This window comes from Neolamprologus brichardi, chromosome 7 (assembly GCF_056152115.1).
Source record: "Neolamprologus brichardi isolate AB-2024 chromosome 7, ASM5615211v1, whole genome shotgun sequence".
Taxonomy (NCBI): Eukaryota; Metazoa; Chordata; class Actinopteri; order Cichliformes; family Cichlidae; genus Neolamprologus; species Neolamprologus brichardi.
The window spans coordinates 30,504,667-30,522,160 of record NC_142110.1 but is presented as its reverse complement, the minus strand read 5'-3'; the positions used below and the strand labels follow the sequence as shown (position 1 = coordinate 30,522,160).

General features: G+C 40.2%; 1 protein-coding gene across 2 annotated transcripts in view; it reads right to left on the bottom strand.

The window, feature by feature from the left end:
* The window catches only part of dcc (DCC netrin 1 receptor), a 346,228-nt gene that overhangs the window by 170,491 nt on the left and 158,243 nt on the right, over nt 1–17,494 (bottom strand). For both annotated transcript variants that reach the window (XM_087843481.1, XM_087843482.1), the window contains exons 6-7: nt 15,812–15,966; nt 14,416–14,536 (exon numbers count right to left, since the gene is read on the bottom strand). In XM_087843481.1, the coding sequence (XP_087699607.1) occupies nt 14,416–14,536; nt 15,812–15,966 (276 nt within the window). The remainder of the gene's footprint in view (nt 1–14,415; nt 14,537–15,811; nt 15,967–17,494) is intronic.

The window sequence follows — 17,494 nt, the reverse complement described above, 5'->3', positions numbered from 1 at the left end:
ATGAAGACGTCTAGCATGACATGCACCTTATCAGACACTTTCACCTGGTGCAACCATAATGCTGCTTCTGGTGGAAAATAAGCCTCATTTCTCTTAGAAGGGCTTGTTTGGCACCAGGTTAGTATGACTCCATTTCTCCCAACAGTTGAAGAATTCAAATTGCAGGTTGTTGAAGCCTGGTCCATAAGCCAGGTAGACTCTGTAGCAATTATGACAGTTCTGCTTTGTCCTTTTCTTTCAGCCATACCGGTGCTTTATCACAGTAGTAATGTAGGGTTGACACAAAAGCCCAACACACCTTTGAACTTGCCTCAAGACAAAACATTTGGACAGATAGATAAATCATTAATTAATTACTTAATTAATTTATGTATTATTCTCAAAGTCTTGGCATTCAGGGGATAAAGAAAGTAATCACTCTGACATAACATCTACAGCATAATGCTAAAGTTCAGAGCTAGGTTTGGGGTGTTCACGGATGATTTAGACCTCAGAGGGCTAAAGAACAAAGAAAGGGGCATTTGCAAAAGTTTACTTAGTCTGTTTTAGAAATAGCATCCATCCATCATAGTGCGAGAGGCAGGGTACACAGTGGACACCAAGTGTCCATTTTTCTGTGGGTGAAATCTGGATGGCCAGCCTTCACAAAAACTTCCATAAATAAACAGTGGTGTACATGAAAGAAAGTTAGCAAGAATGTTAAAGCTCCACAAAGAAAAGATTTTCCACTTAGTGTTGTGTTTAATATGAGATGCATTGTGTCAACCATGGTTGTCTTTGTCAGTTGTGGGTCTGTCTGAATGAATCAACATAAAGGTGACTTATGTCTGAATGATGGAATGCAATCACTTTCGCAGAATGATGAAGCCAGCAGTGATACAAATAGCTTTAGTATGAATCACAAAGGCTGTTACGATCCACCGTCTATCTCTCTGTGTGTCTCTTTCCATATCAGAAAGGTATTACTGAGCAGAATTTCATTAAATCTCTAGTCCCCCGGTGCTTTGAAGCCCTTTCTGGGCGTCGCCAGGTCGCCTCTCACTGCTGGCTGTGGATTGGAATGACACTCAGCAGACAGATAGCTGCCGTGTCTCAGGTTGTTTTGTTGTGAAGGTGTTGTTTTTAGAGCTGGAACCAATCCTGCCTGTCACTTAAAAAAAGGGAGGAAATGGAAAAGAAAAGAAGAGAATAAGAAGAATGAGGAAAAGATGGAAGGAAGAAGGACAGAAGGAAATTGACCAAGGAGAGGAGGTGGATGAGCAGGTGGAAAAGACGAGGATTCTCAGGAGGAGGAGAGAAGGGTCTATGCATGGGAGTAAGATGACATAATGATAATCAAGAAGGAGGAGAGGACAGTGATGGAGGGTCAGGAAGAAAATTGTATTTGTAGAATAAAAGTTACCCAGGAATCAGTAAAGTGTTCTGAAAAATAAAAACTTTCTCTATGCAGATTTATTATTTGTTTGATTGACGCAATCAAATTATAAACTTAAAAAAAAGACAATGATAGGGTTCCAGTTCATTTAAATACCACTTATTTAGCATTTATAAATAAAAGTATGAATAAGTGCTTTTCCATTGAAAAATACTTTGGAAGCTGTGTACAATGCAGATAAAAGGAACGTAAAACGTAGAAAATGCTTAAACGTTTAAGTATTATATGTTACAACAACTACTACTTTCAACAACAGTATAAATGCATTTAGCAGTTTAAGGTGTAGTTTCAAAATCAAGATTTAAAGAATTTCCGCTCTTTCTTCATTTGTATTATTGAGCTCAGTCTGGACAGTTATCCAGTCCAGACTGGAGGCTGATTCAACACACAGACTTTATACCCTGTGGAATATGAAGATAAGGATTTTCTTCCTATTAAAAAACAAAAAACAGGGCCACGTGCAAAGGTTTGTTTTTTTTTTCAAGAAAATTAGTCCAACAGTCATTCCTAGGACAGACAGACAGACAGACAGACAGACAGACAGACAGACACACACACACACACACAGGCACTTTTTTTCTTCTGCTCTAAGGGGAACACTTAATATGTATCTCTACCTGTCTCTCACACATCGTCTCTCATCTGTTCCTAACAGGCTAGAGGATGGAAGAGGAAAGAAAGCTACAGTCACCATAGCAACAGACATCACCGCCCTATACACACCCTCCTACACACACGAGTTGTAGCGTGGGGGTGGAGTGTTGGCACGTGTGTGTGGGGGGAGAGAGAGAGCAGAGGTGACGGAGTAAAAGCATTTCTCTGTGTGTGTGTAACAAAATGTGTGTGTGTCTGTGTTGTGTGATGGGTTTGCTAAGGTCACACGTTCAGTGTGGAATACAAATCTGTCATGGCTGACACACTTCCTCCTCTCCCTCTCACTCGCTCTGCCCTTCGCTTGACCCTACCTTTTCTTAATCTCTCCTTTTTCTTCCTCTCTTCCCCTCTCTCCTTCCATCCCTTCTTCCCTCCCTCCCTCTCTCTTTTTCTCTCACACCAGCTGATTGAATTTCATCTCTTATCCCCTCACTTTTTTGAATTCCCATTTCTCCTTCCTCCCCCATTCTTTCCATTCATCACGATCCTCTCTTTCTACCTCTTCTCCACCAGCCACCTGGATACGATCTGGCATGGCTTTTTCTTTCTAGTGCGATCTTTCCACTTGCAGAAAAAGCAAAAGGTTACAAAGGGAACCCAGTGATTTTAGCCCACGTTTGCTGAAATATGGCAAAGGAAATTGCATATTTAGAAGCCTTTGCAGGCCCTGCTCCACACAGGTGTTACTGAGCCATTTTTGTTTTGAATGACATTTAAAAAGCTGATGTTTCAGGGCCTCTGTTAAAGAGAGTTTATGGAAAGTTACTTGAGATTAGATGTAATAGTATTTTTCTAGTGTAGCCTGACTTGTATGTGTATGGCGTATCATCTCAGACCTGACTGAGATAGGACTGAAAAGGATTCTTGATCATCTGCACGTAAACAGCTGCCGTTGAAGCTCCAGCTGCTGACAACATCGACAAAAGCAGGCAAATCTTCTGCTTCACATTTCTTGTTTGTTAGTCACATTGCTTGTACTGTGTTCAGCTCCAATCTCACCCTTCCCCTGACCTCAGCCTGACCTTACCCTTACTGTAAACTCACTCTAACATAAACTTAAACAAAAGCAACCCTTCACACTGACCTTAATCTTACACTAATGTAAAAGGGGATTAACAAGTCAACTGCAGGTTTAATCCTGGATAAATCGACGTGATAACACATACCGGACACTTAACCTGCTCTGACAAAGGTTATGTTTGAGTTGTGCAGGTACAAAACCACCAAGAACTGATCAATTACTACTCCAGACAGAGTCACAATGCCTGGGAAATCCCTTGGCTCTCAGTGGGCAGATAGTAGTATGTCTATATTTAAAATTTGCTTTTCTCTGACAAGCGTTAATAAGAAAAAAGATTATTAACAGCAAATGTAACTGTTACCATTTCCCTAATGCTCCAAACAATTTTAAAGATTTTTTTTTTTTGCTTTCTATTTTTTAAATTTTTTATTTTTTCCCCCCCCTTTTTTGCACTTCCCCAAAATACTGGGTTTAGTAGTTTTATGATTTGGGTTGCTGTTGCTGCTGTTATGTTTTAGACCTCAGAGGGATAAATATTGGGTTATGTATCTGTAACAGAAGGACCCAACGCACACAGTGTTGCCAGACAGGTGACTGTTTATTTACACTGTCTCTTCAATCCCTCTGCGGGTGCAGCTTTTCTGCTGCCTTACTTTAGTTCAGCACAGCTCTCTTGTCAGGCCCTGGTGTCCTACTGAAACAGGGGAGGCATGATTAGATGATGCAGATGTGCTTTGCTCCTCAACCTCCCCTGACACCACACCCTGAACCAATTCTCCACCCCTCCCTGGCAGCTGAGCTACAAACCATACCTCACCACAGTATTATCCTGGAACTACAGTGGGGCAAAAAAGTATTTAGTCAGCCACCGATTGTGCAAGTTCCCCCACTTAAAATGATGACAGAGGTCAGTAATTTGCACCAGAGGTACACTTCAACTGTGAGAGACAGAATGTGAAAAAAAAATCCATGAATTCACATGGTAGGATTTGTAAAGAATTTATTCGTAAATCAGGGTGGAAAATAAGTATTTGGTCAATAACAAAAATACAACTCAATACTTTGTAACATAACCTTTGTTGGCAATAACAGAGGTTTACTATAGGTCTTTACCAGGTTTGCACACACAGTAGCTGGTATTTTGGCCCATTCCTCCATGCAGATCTTCTCAAGAGCAGTGATGTTTTGGGGCTGTCGCCGAGCAACACGGACTTTCAACTCCCGCCACAGATTTTCTATGGGGTTGAGGTCTGGAGACTGGCTAGGCCACTCCAGGACTTTCAAATGCTTCTTACGGAGCCACTCCTTTGTTGCCCGGGCGGTGTGTTTTGGATCATTGTCATGTTGGAAGACCCAGCCTCGTTTCATCTTCAAAGTTCTCACGGATGGAAGGAGGTTTTGGCTCAAAATCTCACGATACTTGGCCCCATTCATTCTGTCCTTAACACGGATCAGTCGTCCTGTCCCCTTGGCAGAAAAACAGCCCCATAGCATGATGTTTCCACCCCCATGCTTCACAGTAGGTATGGTGTTCTTGGGATGCAACTCAGTATTCTTCTTCCTCCAAACACGACGAGTTGAGTTTATACCAAAAAGTTCTACTTTGGTTTCATCTGACCACATGACATTCTCCCAATCCTCTGCTGTATCATCCATGTGCTCTCTGGCAAACTTCAGACGGGCCTGGACATGCACTGGCTTCAGCAGCGGAACACGTCTGGCACTGCGGGATTTGATTCCCTGCCGTTGTAGTGTGTTACTGATGGTGACCTTTGTTACTTTGGTCCCAGCTCTCTGCAGGTCATTCACCAGGTCCCCCCGTGTGGTTCTGGGATCTTTGCTCACCGTTCTCATGATCATTTTGACCCCACGGGATGAGATCTTGCGTGGAGCCCCAGATCGAGGGAGATTATCAGTGGTCTTGTATGTCTTCCATTTTCTGATGATTGCTCCCACAGTTGATTTTTTCACACCAAGCTGCTTGCCTATTGTAGATTCACTCTTCCCAGTCTGGTGCAGGTCTACAATTCTTTTCCTGGTGTCCTTCGAAAGCTCTTTGGTCTTGGCCATGGCGGAGTTTGGAGTCTGACTGGTTGAGGCTGTGGACAGGTGTCTTTTATACAGATGATGAGGTCAAACAGGTGCCATTCATACAGGTAACGAGTGGGGGACAGAAAAGCTTCTTACAGAAGACGTTACAGGTCTGTGAGAGCCAGGGATTTTCCTTGTTTGAGGTGACCAAATACTTATTTTCCACCCTGATTTACGAATAAATTCTTTACAAATCCTACCATGTGAATTCATGGATTTTTTTTTCACATTCTGTCTCTCACAGTTGAAGTGTACCTCTGGTGCAAATTACTGACCTCTGTCATCATTTTAAGTGGGGGAACTTGCACAATCGGTGGCTGACTAAATACTTTTTTGCCCCACTGTATATAGTATTTTTTCTATTAAACATCGAGTCACAGACCATTGGTTTTTTGCTAAAAGCTGTGTTTCTTTCTATTTGTTTGTAGCTTTTCCAGATGAAAAGCAAACTCTTTTACCAATAAGTTGTTCAGTTTTCAGTAGACCTGTCCATATATGTCATGTTCTACAAATACCTAGGAAATTATGTGAGCTGATAGCTCACAATAACTTCACAATAAATATTACTGAAATTAACTTTACCCAAATTCTGACTGTAGCCAACTTGAAAATGATGTTCCAACCATAACGTTAGCAAAACACAGAGATCCCAAAGAAGAAGACCCAATGCCAAGCTGTATCAGGGTTGTTACAGGTGAACAGTCAGAGTATTTTCATCTGAGACTTGATTTATTATTTTTCAACAGTTTCTTCTCTATTTTTTGTAAGTGGCTGAGAAGCAAACAAATCAGCTAACCACTGGTAAAGACCAAGAGGTCAGCTGTTATGTAGCAAATCAGGGCAATTAAACAACTTGGTAAAACAAATAAAGACAGCATGCCAAGCAAAAGCACCTAATGAGAGCGATTTAGTGTCAGGATTTATGGCAAAGAGAAAACAGTCTGAGCAAACATGAAGGTATACGAAATTGAAAAACAGCAGACTACAAGCTAAATGAAAAACAACTGAGTTACTTAAAGAGTAAAAAAAGGCATAGAGAAGGAAAAGATAAAAAGAAGGGAGACAATTAAAGAACAAAGAAGCAATTAAAAAGAAAAGAAGGGGACCAATTACGTGTTGTGAGGATAGCAGACAGCAGGGACATATGAAATAAAAGGAGCCAATAACAATTCAAAATGAAAGGGAAGTAGGCAAACACAAGGAAACAATGAAAAGTGTGTGCTGTCATCCTGACCTTCAAGCTGTAATAACATACATTTGCGATGCAGAGGAGAGTCTAGTGTTTTACCCACTTCAGAGGACATACTGATATTTTTTTCCCAAAGACTTATCTAAACCTAAATTTGATAGATAGATAGATAGATAGATAGATAGATAGATAGATAGATAGATAGATAGATAGATAGATAGATAGATAGATAGATAGATAGATAGATAGATAGATAGATAGATAGATAGATAGATCGATCACAATCAATTACACACAAATTCCAGCAACCTTTTGCTAATGGTTGGGAAATATGCATCTTTCTCTAGTAAATTTGTTGCTGCCTTGGGACTGTTTGACTAAAAGTAAATTTAAATTAACCTTAAAACTTTTAATGGACTTTTTGTCCCTCCATAAAATGTGGTTCCCAGCAATGCAAATCTGTTAGCGTATTGTGCTCACAATGTTGATAATGTATGAACACACACACACACACACACACACACACACACACACACACACACACACACAGTAGTTGTACTTGCATCTCTTGTACTTATTTTGTGGGAACTCATCTGTTCCCAGAAGGGAGGTAGGGCCCCACCATGTCACATGTTAAAGAGATTTATGGCCCAAAATAAGAACACACACAGTGACAGAAGCTGCATTCAACTAGAATCTGTGACAAATTTCAATAATTAACGACTAATGAAAGAGCAGATGACTGTGTGTATGTGAAAGAAAATGCTGAAACAGTTTAACATCTTTTCTTTCTTGCCCTGAACTTTATAATACTGGCAAATTTCTGCATGTGGAAACAAAAGAAGGGAGATGTTAAAAAGAGGGGTGAAGGATGGCTGGACTGACATGGAAGATAAACTGTGGATTATGGAAGAATTAAACTGTCCAACAAGAGATTCTGACAGAGAGGAGAGGAAAGGTGAATGGATAGATGTGAATAATTACAAGAAAATGAGAGAAGACAAAGTAATAAAAGAGACTGGTGGAATGAAGACATGACTGGACTGCAGTTTAGATCCTGATCCAGAGTTTAGATTGCATCCAGACCAGGATTTAACTGAGACTGTACTGCAGAGAGGGGTAAGAGAGGACTGAGGAGACTGTAAAACAGAGACCGGGAGATAAGTGTGATATCTTTTTTGTCTTTTCTACTCATGTATGAAGCCATTATCATACACACCAAATAAAGAATTCACACCATCAACCTCTGTCGACCCCTATTTGTCTCTCTCAGATATTCCTACTGATTGCCGGCATATATTAACACAAAAATAAAGTGCACTAAAAAAAAACAACTAGAGAATAATAGGATTTTATGTCATTTTCTCAAGAAGGACACTTGATATTTTAGATAGAAATGATTGTGGTTTAATATGTAATGAGATTTTTAACTTCTTTATATATTTTCAAGATGGCATAAAAACTGCAGCAGCACTTGTGAGAAAAAGTTAGGTTTATGTTCATTATGTTAAGTTTCCCACTAAATTGGTGGTGTTTATGGCAGTTTACCATTAAGCTGCATTGTTGTGCATAATAGGTCACATATGTCATGTATGATTGAGAAACACACTGACACATTGAATTGTCTGTAAGTTTAGTGAAGAAAAAAGTCGATTTTACACAATAAAGGAACTAGTTGACTGGCCAGCAAGTCACAATCAGAAACATTATAAAAGATGGACACGCTAATGTGTCTACCCATTGGTTTGTGAACTTCTATTTTGAAGCTTCAAGAAAAGTGTTTTTGCCATTGCCACCTGGAAGCTACGGGGATCTTTTGCACTGTCTGTTGTCACCATTATCTATTAAATATCTACAGGACAAGCTTGACCCTATAGATGGCTAGCTAGTGCAGTCATATAGTATCATATAGTCAAGGTTGGTATCATACAATTCAATATCATCTGGTGGGAAGCAACCTGTCTCCAAACAGTTATGGTAAGATTGAGACTGACTGCAGTCATTCTCAGATAGACTGGAAAAGGTTTGTAAATAATGAGGACTGCAGGTTGCCAACATGTTACAATCAATGGACTTCTTGCCACCTGCTCATATTACAGTTATATTCCTATATTAAAGCAAGCTAGGCAAGGGCCTATATCGTGTTGCAGTTAGAGCACCATCCTGGCTAGCACTGGCTAAGATTAGCAAAAAGACGGATATCTTAAGGTTGTTTTTGATGCTCAAACAAAACAAAATTCCTTCCATGAATTGACTTATAAAGTCACATTCCAGTTTGATGAAATTTCAAAACAACAGCCAGTTAAGTTTCCATATTAGGTAGTAACAAATGTGCTAATGTATAACTTAGTTATACTAAGAGTATGGAAAGCTGGCTCTTTATATTAATGCTGTGAAAGAGAAAAAAAGCCAGATGAGAGGTTACAATTGTGTCTTTATTCAGAGAGCATCACCACCTGCATTTATTTTGCATTAATGAAACCACTTAGCTGCACTACATGTGAGTGTGTGTTCTGGAATATTCCTTGAGTGAACGACATATTTGCGTAAATGCACGCTGAGAGCAATTTTAAGTGTGTGAGAGAACAAAACCATTATTGTGTGTGTGTGTGTGTGTGTGTGTGTGTGTGTGTGTGTGTGTGTGTGTGTGTGTGTGTGTCAGAGAAGAGTCACTCCAAGTATCAAGAGGCCTGGCATCGTCAAGGGTAACAAGGTGGTATGCTGACAATCACACCCGGCCCCATACACACACATACACACCCGCCGTGAGTTCTCTTGGGAATGTCTGATTGGCCGCTGTGAGCCTGCTGGGAAGCTTGGTTCCCGTGGCGATAGCAACCAAGTGATAACACCAACCATCTGACCCTGTTAATGTCTGAGTGTGTGTCGCCATCTGTGCGGCTGGCTCGGGGGAGAAGCAACACACCGAACAGTGATTAAAGTCAAGACAAAGAAAGAAAGAACAAAAGAAAGAAAAGAAGACAGAGCAGGTTAGATGAAGGCATACAGGTGACAGCGCAGGTAACAGGTGACGAGAAGTATTCATGTGTTTTGTCTTATGTTATTAATCTCAAAATATTTCAACCTGTTGGAGTTAATATAATATAAATGCTCTCTCCTGCTGAAGCACCTGTTAAAAACAAATATGTTTATTATTTTAAAAATACTAAATATATTTTGACCCTGTGCAAAGCAGCAATTCACAAAGTAGGAAACAAATATACAATGTGCTGCTATTAGTTGTAATTCCCAATCAAAAGAAAATGAGGGAATGTTAAAAAAAAGTAATATAAAAGTATGTTACTGTGTATTTTACAGTTTTGTACTGTTCTTCTAGAATATCATTAAATTTACATATATAGACTGTGATTTTACATTTCGAATGTAAATCAACGTAAAATCACTGTAAATGTAATAAAACATAATTTTCTTGTTTTTTAAATGTATTTTTCTGTACATAAAAATGTTTATCGTTTCATTTTATGCTATCGTTTGTTTCGTGGTGTCGCAAAATAAACTGTTTACAGCAATATTTTTTTCATTATTTTGATGGTCACTGTAGTGGCTATATTAATTTCTTAAAGTTCTCTCTTTCTCTTATATTTAATATAACCAAACTACAGACAGACAAGCACTTGTTTTTATGCGTTGTCGTTAGCAACAACGACGGTAAAACCACCGCGTGTCCGCTTGTTTATTTTCCACATAAACCTTTCACAATAAAGCTCAAGATCCTGTTGAGACTTTTCAAAATAAACTGAATCACGTGAAAGATGCAGAGTATTTACGGTTGAGAAGCAAAAAAGAGCCGCCAGGTGCTAAAAAAGAAACCTTAGACTCAAACATTAGAACAGGCTCTTCCCCGCAGCACGCTGTGTAATAAATACTCACAAAGAAAACGGCGGCTGTTACAACCTATGTCTAAAAATGTATAGTTTCGTGCATCAGTTAAAACACTCGACTCCAGGTACGCAACGCACAGCTGGAAACACTTCACGCAAGTCGAGCTGCCCGAGATTCACAGAATTTACAGAAAATGTTACATTTTTGTGATTTATATTGTTATTGGACGATAGAAGTATTAATATCGGGATATGAGATTTTGGTCATATCGCACAGCCCTAACTAGTATCATAGATTAGGTCAAGAAGTTCTACAGTTTCACTACCACGTATGCTCACTGATTCCATCTTGGATTATTCGATTGTAGCTGCTCCAACTTTTGCAGTGAGAAGTCTGACTAACTAAAAATTTTGACTGGAAACCTGGGATTTACCACTTCCCACGTCAAATAGATTTCATAATTAGTTTTAACATCCATCCATCCATCCGTTTTCTTCCGTTTATCTGGGGCCAGCAGTGAAACCCAGACCTCCCTCTCCCCAGCCACCTCCTCCAGCTTATCTGGGGGAACACCAAGGTATTCCCAGGCCAGCCGAGAGATATAATCTCTCCAGCGTGTCCTGGGTCTGCCCCGGGGCCTTCTCCTGGTGGGAAATACCTGGAAAACCTCACCCAGGAGGCGCCCAGGAGGCATCTTTGTCAGATGCCCGAACCACCTCAACTGACTCCTTTTGATGTGGAGGAGCAGCAGCTCTACTCTGAGCCCCTCCCGAACTTCTCACCCTTTCTCTAAGGGAGAGGCCAGCCACCCTTCGGAGGAAGCTCATTTCCGCCGCTTGTATTCGCAATCTCGTTCTCTCGGTCACTAACCACAGCTCGTAACCATAGGTGAGGGTAGGGGCATAAATCAACCAGTAAACTGAGAGCTTTGCTTTTACACCCAGCTCTCTCTTCACCACAACAGACCGGTACAGCGTGCGCATCGCTGGAGCCGCTGCACCAATCCGTCTGTCAATCTCCCTCTCCTCCTCAGGGAGCCTGGTCCTGCCGGAGGCTTCTTCCTGTTAAAAGGGAGTTTTTCCTTCCCACTTTAACCGAGTATTATTGAAGCTCCTCGGAGCAACTATTGTTGTGATGTTGTGCAAAATAAAAAAAAATAAAATTGAAATGTAGAATAGCTGTTTCAGTAAAGTCTGCTCTATTTTCCTTTTCAGTTACATTACACTTACATTCAAATGAAAAGGTTCAACAAAATAACTGATGTAGCCTTTTTTTTAAATACCACATATATGTGTGTGTGTGTGTGTGTGTGTGTGTGTGTGTGCTGACGTTCATGTTATAATAGGCTATATATATTTTTGTAATCAGGGTTCTTTTTAAAAATATTTTCTTGCTGTCATTTCACAATAAAGCCTGGCGATGCTGACTTGCTTCACTGCAAGGCTTTTAATATAAAACAGATGAAGAAAGCCTGGAGTTTGTGTTGACAACAAAAAGCAGCTGTGGTGAGTTAAGTTTAAATGATAACAGAAGACACGCAGCCCATCTCCAATTAAAGCCCGGTTGTCCGTGCAGTAAATAAAGCCGTGTGCTCCTCTGTGACTTGGAGACTAAAAATGCAATCTAAAAATAAAAAAAAAGATGATTATTTGGCAGCACATTTGTTCCACTCACATCACATGACTTCAGCTGAAGGCTGCAGACTGTGGCCAGTAGCCTGCATCAGCTGTTTACACGAGCGCACATATCCGAGCTCCTGTAACAATTATCTCGCAACGAGCTTAGCTTCTCTAAAACATCTAGGTTTCAAATAAACAGATACTACACAGTCCAGGATCACAACCAGGATAATTCAGAGTGGTTAGAGACATACACATACACAAATGCACACAGCTGCTGGTCCATTTAGATGCAAAATGATTCTATTGTGCTGACTCAGGTGTTCTGCAGAGTGGCTGAGCTGTTCACATCTCCCTACAACTGTGCATGTGTGTGTGTCTGTGAGTGTGTCAGATGGTAGCTTATGTCGTTCCACATGACTAACTGGATTTCAACACCAACACAAACAACAACACAACAAATAATGGCTTTGCCAAAATGGGCCAGCTCCTGCTGTTCTCTCAGCTGTGACTGTGATGTGATTACTGACAAAACCAAATGTAAGAACAGGCCACATCCACTGGGGACAGGGCCAAAGGATCGTCGCTTGATCTTAGGGCTTGAGCAGACCGCCCTGAAAGGGCCAGCCCTCTGTATGGTAAATAAAGTCTAATAAATGTGTATCCAGCATCAGTTAGGGTGGGGCAGCTAAAAAATGAAAAGTGGAAAACTTGGGATGATCCAGTGGTTTGAGCGGTTGATCAGTAGGCTGCTGAAAGGGGTCAGGTGGTCTTTGATATAGATTTTGTTTTGTGTTTTCAGTGTTTTCACACCTGCTGCATTTAGTCTATTTAAATTGAACTCTGGTTCTTTCTGAACTGAGTATTTTCACTCTTATTTCAGCCTATTTATAGAAGAAATGACTGGGTTTGAATCAGAGTGAACACAGAAACTGTTCCAATGGTCATCAAACCACATATGTATTGATATACACCAAGATGTCATGCAGCCCTAAAAGGATTTGTGTCTCCTCCCGAGAATGAACCAGGAGTCTTTCACTTGTCTAAACCTCTATAATACGAACAGTGGAGAAAGTTTACAAGACTGACTTGAACTGAAACATGAGCTCCTCAGGAAAGGCCCGTTTTCCCATAGACTTTCATAGGACCATTGGAACCTCTCCAATGGCTTCACTTTTCAGAGCTAGAAAGTATGTTTATATTTTATACTGTCTTTATGTAGGGGTGGGCAATTAATTTTCCCAATGGGATTCATAAGAACCTGGAACTGTTGTTAAGCTTATGAAGAGATACAATTAATATCGAGTAGAATCGAGTTCAGTTTGTTGTTGCGCCTCTCCAAAACAGTTCCAGTTTCTCATGTGGCCTCCTGAGAAAATTAATTGTCCATCTCTGGTCTGTAGCTATAACCAATCTCCTCTGGGAAGCAAGATGAAAATAATTATTGGCTAGAGTTAATATCCAGTAAACAAAATGTAATGTCTTTAGACTGCTCATTCAAGGCTGCCCTTCTATAAACTAACACAAGAATATTACAGATACAATTTAACATTACAATGTGCATCTAATTAAACTGTTAATACACATTAGCACTCTCACTCTCAACACCCTACAGCCATTCAGAAAAAAAACAAAATCAACAAATTTAACAGCAAACACAGCAAACACATGCTAATTACCTACTGTTACATTAAATGTGTAGACAAAGAAAGAAATAGGAGGAGCATCACTGTATGCATTACCAACACAAAAGCAGCTAAAAGAGCTACAGCAAGCCCTGATTTAATAGCTGCACACGCTCTACCTGTATCCAGCTTCTTTATACACCCTAATAGAACAGATACATCTTTGTAGGGTACCTCTGATCACACTGAGAGGGTCTGTATTAATGTATTTGGGATGGACTGAACCCAGAGCTTAAACGGACCTAGCTCACACATTTAAAAAACCTGATATACATGGATGAACATGACTGATGTCGTGCAGGGTGTTTAAGTCATCTTGTTCTTTTTAGCAAAGTTAGCATAATTCATAGAGCTAAAATAAATCCATCAATAGGAAATATTTAACGTGGAACAAAATTTACCCATAAAGCAGACTGCAGAGAAACCTTTGGGCTTCAGAATATGAATTTCGGAATATTTGTCATTGCAAAATTACTGTAAGTCAACAAAAAGATTATTAATGCTTATTTATATATATATATATATATATATATATATATATATATATATATATATTACTTTTACCAGGACTTCTGGTCAGGACTTTAGACCATTCCTCTGTAAACCCTAATAATGTTATAATTTATAATTATTGCTTCCCTCACATATAATTACAACTTAAATAACTCTAATCAGCGACATCTGCCAGTTAATTAGATAGACTACCACCACACAGGGACAGAAATATGAATAAAAGTTTGAAACTGAAGAGGTAATGATAGAAATGAGGATGGCAGGTGATGACAGCTGGATGTTTAGGTTGTAACCAGCAGAGGGATATGACATGTGTAAGCTGTTTGTGTGTGTGTGTGTGTGTGTGTGTGTGTGTGTGTTCCTACCTGGCTCTCGGAGCAGCAGCTGAGCCATTGCCTGAGAGCTGCCAGCAGAGTTCTCCGCGATGCACTGATAAAATCCTTCATCTGATTTCACCAAGCCCAAAATCTGCAGGTTACTGCCGTCCTAAGACACAAGAAAGACAACAACATGTCAGAAAATTAAGAGTCTGGCTGAGAGCTTTGTACAAGTGAAAAATATGTCAGTTACACCAAATCAAAAACTGTGCATGAACAAAAATGTCTGCAGCAGAATATGTTGGATGACCCAGATTATTGGATTATTCAATTACAAGAGTCCATATTCTAGCTCTCTCTCTAACGCGCTCTCTAATTCTCAAATTCATTGATTTCACAGCTCCCTGCGGTTCTGTTATAACTGCTTAATTTTTCACATTAAAAACATATACAGGAAAAAATGGTGTGTCTGTGCTGCTTTATTTATTTGTGTTTTTTTTAAAGATTCTGTTTATGTTTATTAAAATGCTTCTTTACTGGAAAATGGAATCACATGCATGTAGGCAAGGTGAAGACAAACCCAGCATTGGAATAAAGTGACTTTGAGTGTGGTGTGGTTGTTAGTGCCAGGTGGGCTGGTCTGAGTATTTTAGAAACTGCTGATCTGCTGGGATTCTTTCACGCGCCCGTCTCTAGGGTTTATGGCATGGTCTGAAAAAGAGAAAATATCCAGCAAGCTGCAGATCTCTGGGCAAAAATGCCTTGCTGACTGAAGTCAGAGCACCATAGCAAAACCCATCATCTGAAGGTTGCTTCCAGCAGGACAACACACCATGTCAGAATGCTCAAATCATTTCACACTGGTTTCTTGATCATGACAGTGAGTTCTGTACTCAAACGATCTCCACAGTCACCAGATCTCAAGCCAATACAGGAAGTGGTGGCATGAGAAACTTGCTTCATGGATGTGCAGTTGACAAATCTGCAGGAACTAGGTGATGCTGACATGCTAATATGGACCAAAACCTCTGTTTCTAGCACCTTGGTAAATCTAAGAGACCAAAAATTTTAGTTTTTCTTAAGGCAAAAAACAGTACTAACAATATGTACCTAGTAAGCTTGGAATACATGTGTATTACAGTTACAGTCTGTTTGCCCTTTTTTCAGATGGGTATTTTACACACAGACACAGTAACTACTGTAGGCTGGAAGCTATTGAATTAATACTGGTGAAAAGATAAAAGAGTTATAACGTGTAGTAACAGGTGACGCGTCTAAGGCTATGGTCTAAAATGTGAAACACAGCCTACTTTTTAACACTTTTTTATTTGCTACAGAACTCCATATGTGGTATTTCATAGCTGAGGTGGCCTTAGTTTACCTCTGTAGGTGTGTCCACATTTTTCACAAGGACTGTATGCGTATACTTTTCTGAGTGACTCACCACTATCTGGAAGTAGTCACTCGGGATGACTTCCTCCCCGTTCTTCATCCAGCGGACGGTCGGCGGCGGGTTTCCTGTCACAGCACACTCCAGCTCGATGTCGGTTGACTCATAGGCGTACGTGTTGGTCGGGTAGTTGAGGAACTGAGGAGGCACTGCAGAAACATAGAGTGAAAACAGCACATATAAACAACCATCTCTTCCTGCATGCTGGAGCATCTCTGCATCAATGCTACTGCTGCTCAGTCCGAGTGTTCACACACCTTTACTTAGTTGCCTTTTGGGATTATGTTTCACATTAACAAGTTTCTATAACAGCCTCAGTTAATTACTGACTAATTAACAGAAATATAACCTGAGCCATCAGCTTATTAGTAAAGCCCTAAATGTGTTTGATCTCATTAGCCTCAGTGGATCATCACACATTCATCTGCTCACAGACAGCTGCTGATTAACTTAACATTTTCAGGTGTTAGTTGGAGGATGGCTGCAATTCTTGAGGCTTAGCTAAGTGAACACAGCAGCAGATTAATCTGGTAAATTCTTAGTTTCAAATCAAACAACAGAAAACATAGCAACTAGTTAACATAGTGAAGGAGTCAGAAACAAACAATACGGTGTTTCAGTACTTCCAACAAACAGATGCGAACATGAATCAATATTGCGTTGAGAAAATCAATTAGAACTTTTCCTGCATTAATGTGACATTAGCATGTTCCTGGGGTCAGGTTAGCTGGCATTCTTTCCTGGGTTTTTTGTGGTTTTCTTTCTCCAAAACAAAGCTGGAAAGTCCAATGTTATCATGATGCAAAGACCAAAAGCTATTATAACAAGAAATATGGCTATAGGAATCAGACAGAGTACCCGAAGCTAGCAAAAACACAGTAAACAGTCTATAGAGGCGCTAAACTCATACTGAGAGACTGGGAGTCACTGCCAATCGTTTAACACCACAAATTAACCCTTTTAATCGTATCAGTGGTCTGGATTCTGTGGGAGAGGTTCAAGCCATTAAGATGCAAAGTGACTGAAGCAGCTGACAGACCGAGCAACGTTCAGGTATGAGGTCATAGCGAACTGTCTTCAGCTCACTCGATTGTAAACAGGTTTGAAGGCAAGCGAAGCGGCTGCCATGTTCCAGCTCTGTTGTCGTCTTTGAACACGCGTCAGTAGCTCATGACTGAAAACGGAGATGTGAGACAGAAGCCATTTTAAGCCTCAGCAGAGAGGAGGAAGCCTGAAGGGCCTCGTGTAGCACCGAGCGCCACGCTGACGCTGTCAGTGCTGCGAGACTACAAACACTGCGTGTCAGCAAACACACACACGGGAATGTCCTGTAACTGTCACCAGACTCACAGATATACATGATGCCACAGTATGTAAGAGCTGTTAAATGTAAAAATACAAAGAATATGGTGAAGAGCCAAGAGAGACAAAAAGACAGAAGCATGCCTTGGAAACCAGGAGACAAAAAGTAATCATTCTAACTGGCATGCCATCAAAAACATTTTTTTTTTTGTTGCAAAACGTCATTTTTGCTTTAGTTTTGCTGAATTAAACCTAAAAGGTTATAAGGTAAGCAGCTGGCTGGTGCATCCTATGTTGGCACACATTTTATTTTAAAGTAAACGTGTTTATTTCTGCTGTAAGTTTGGACATTTTAACATGGGAGTCTATGGATAT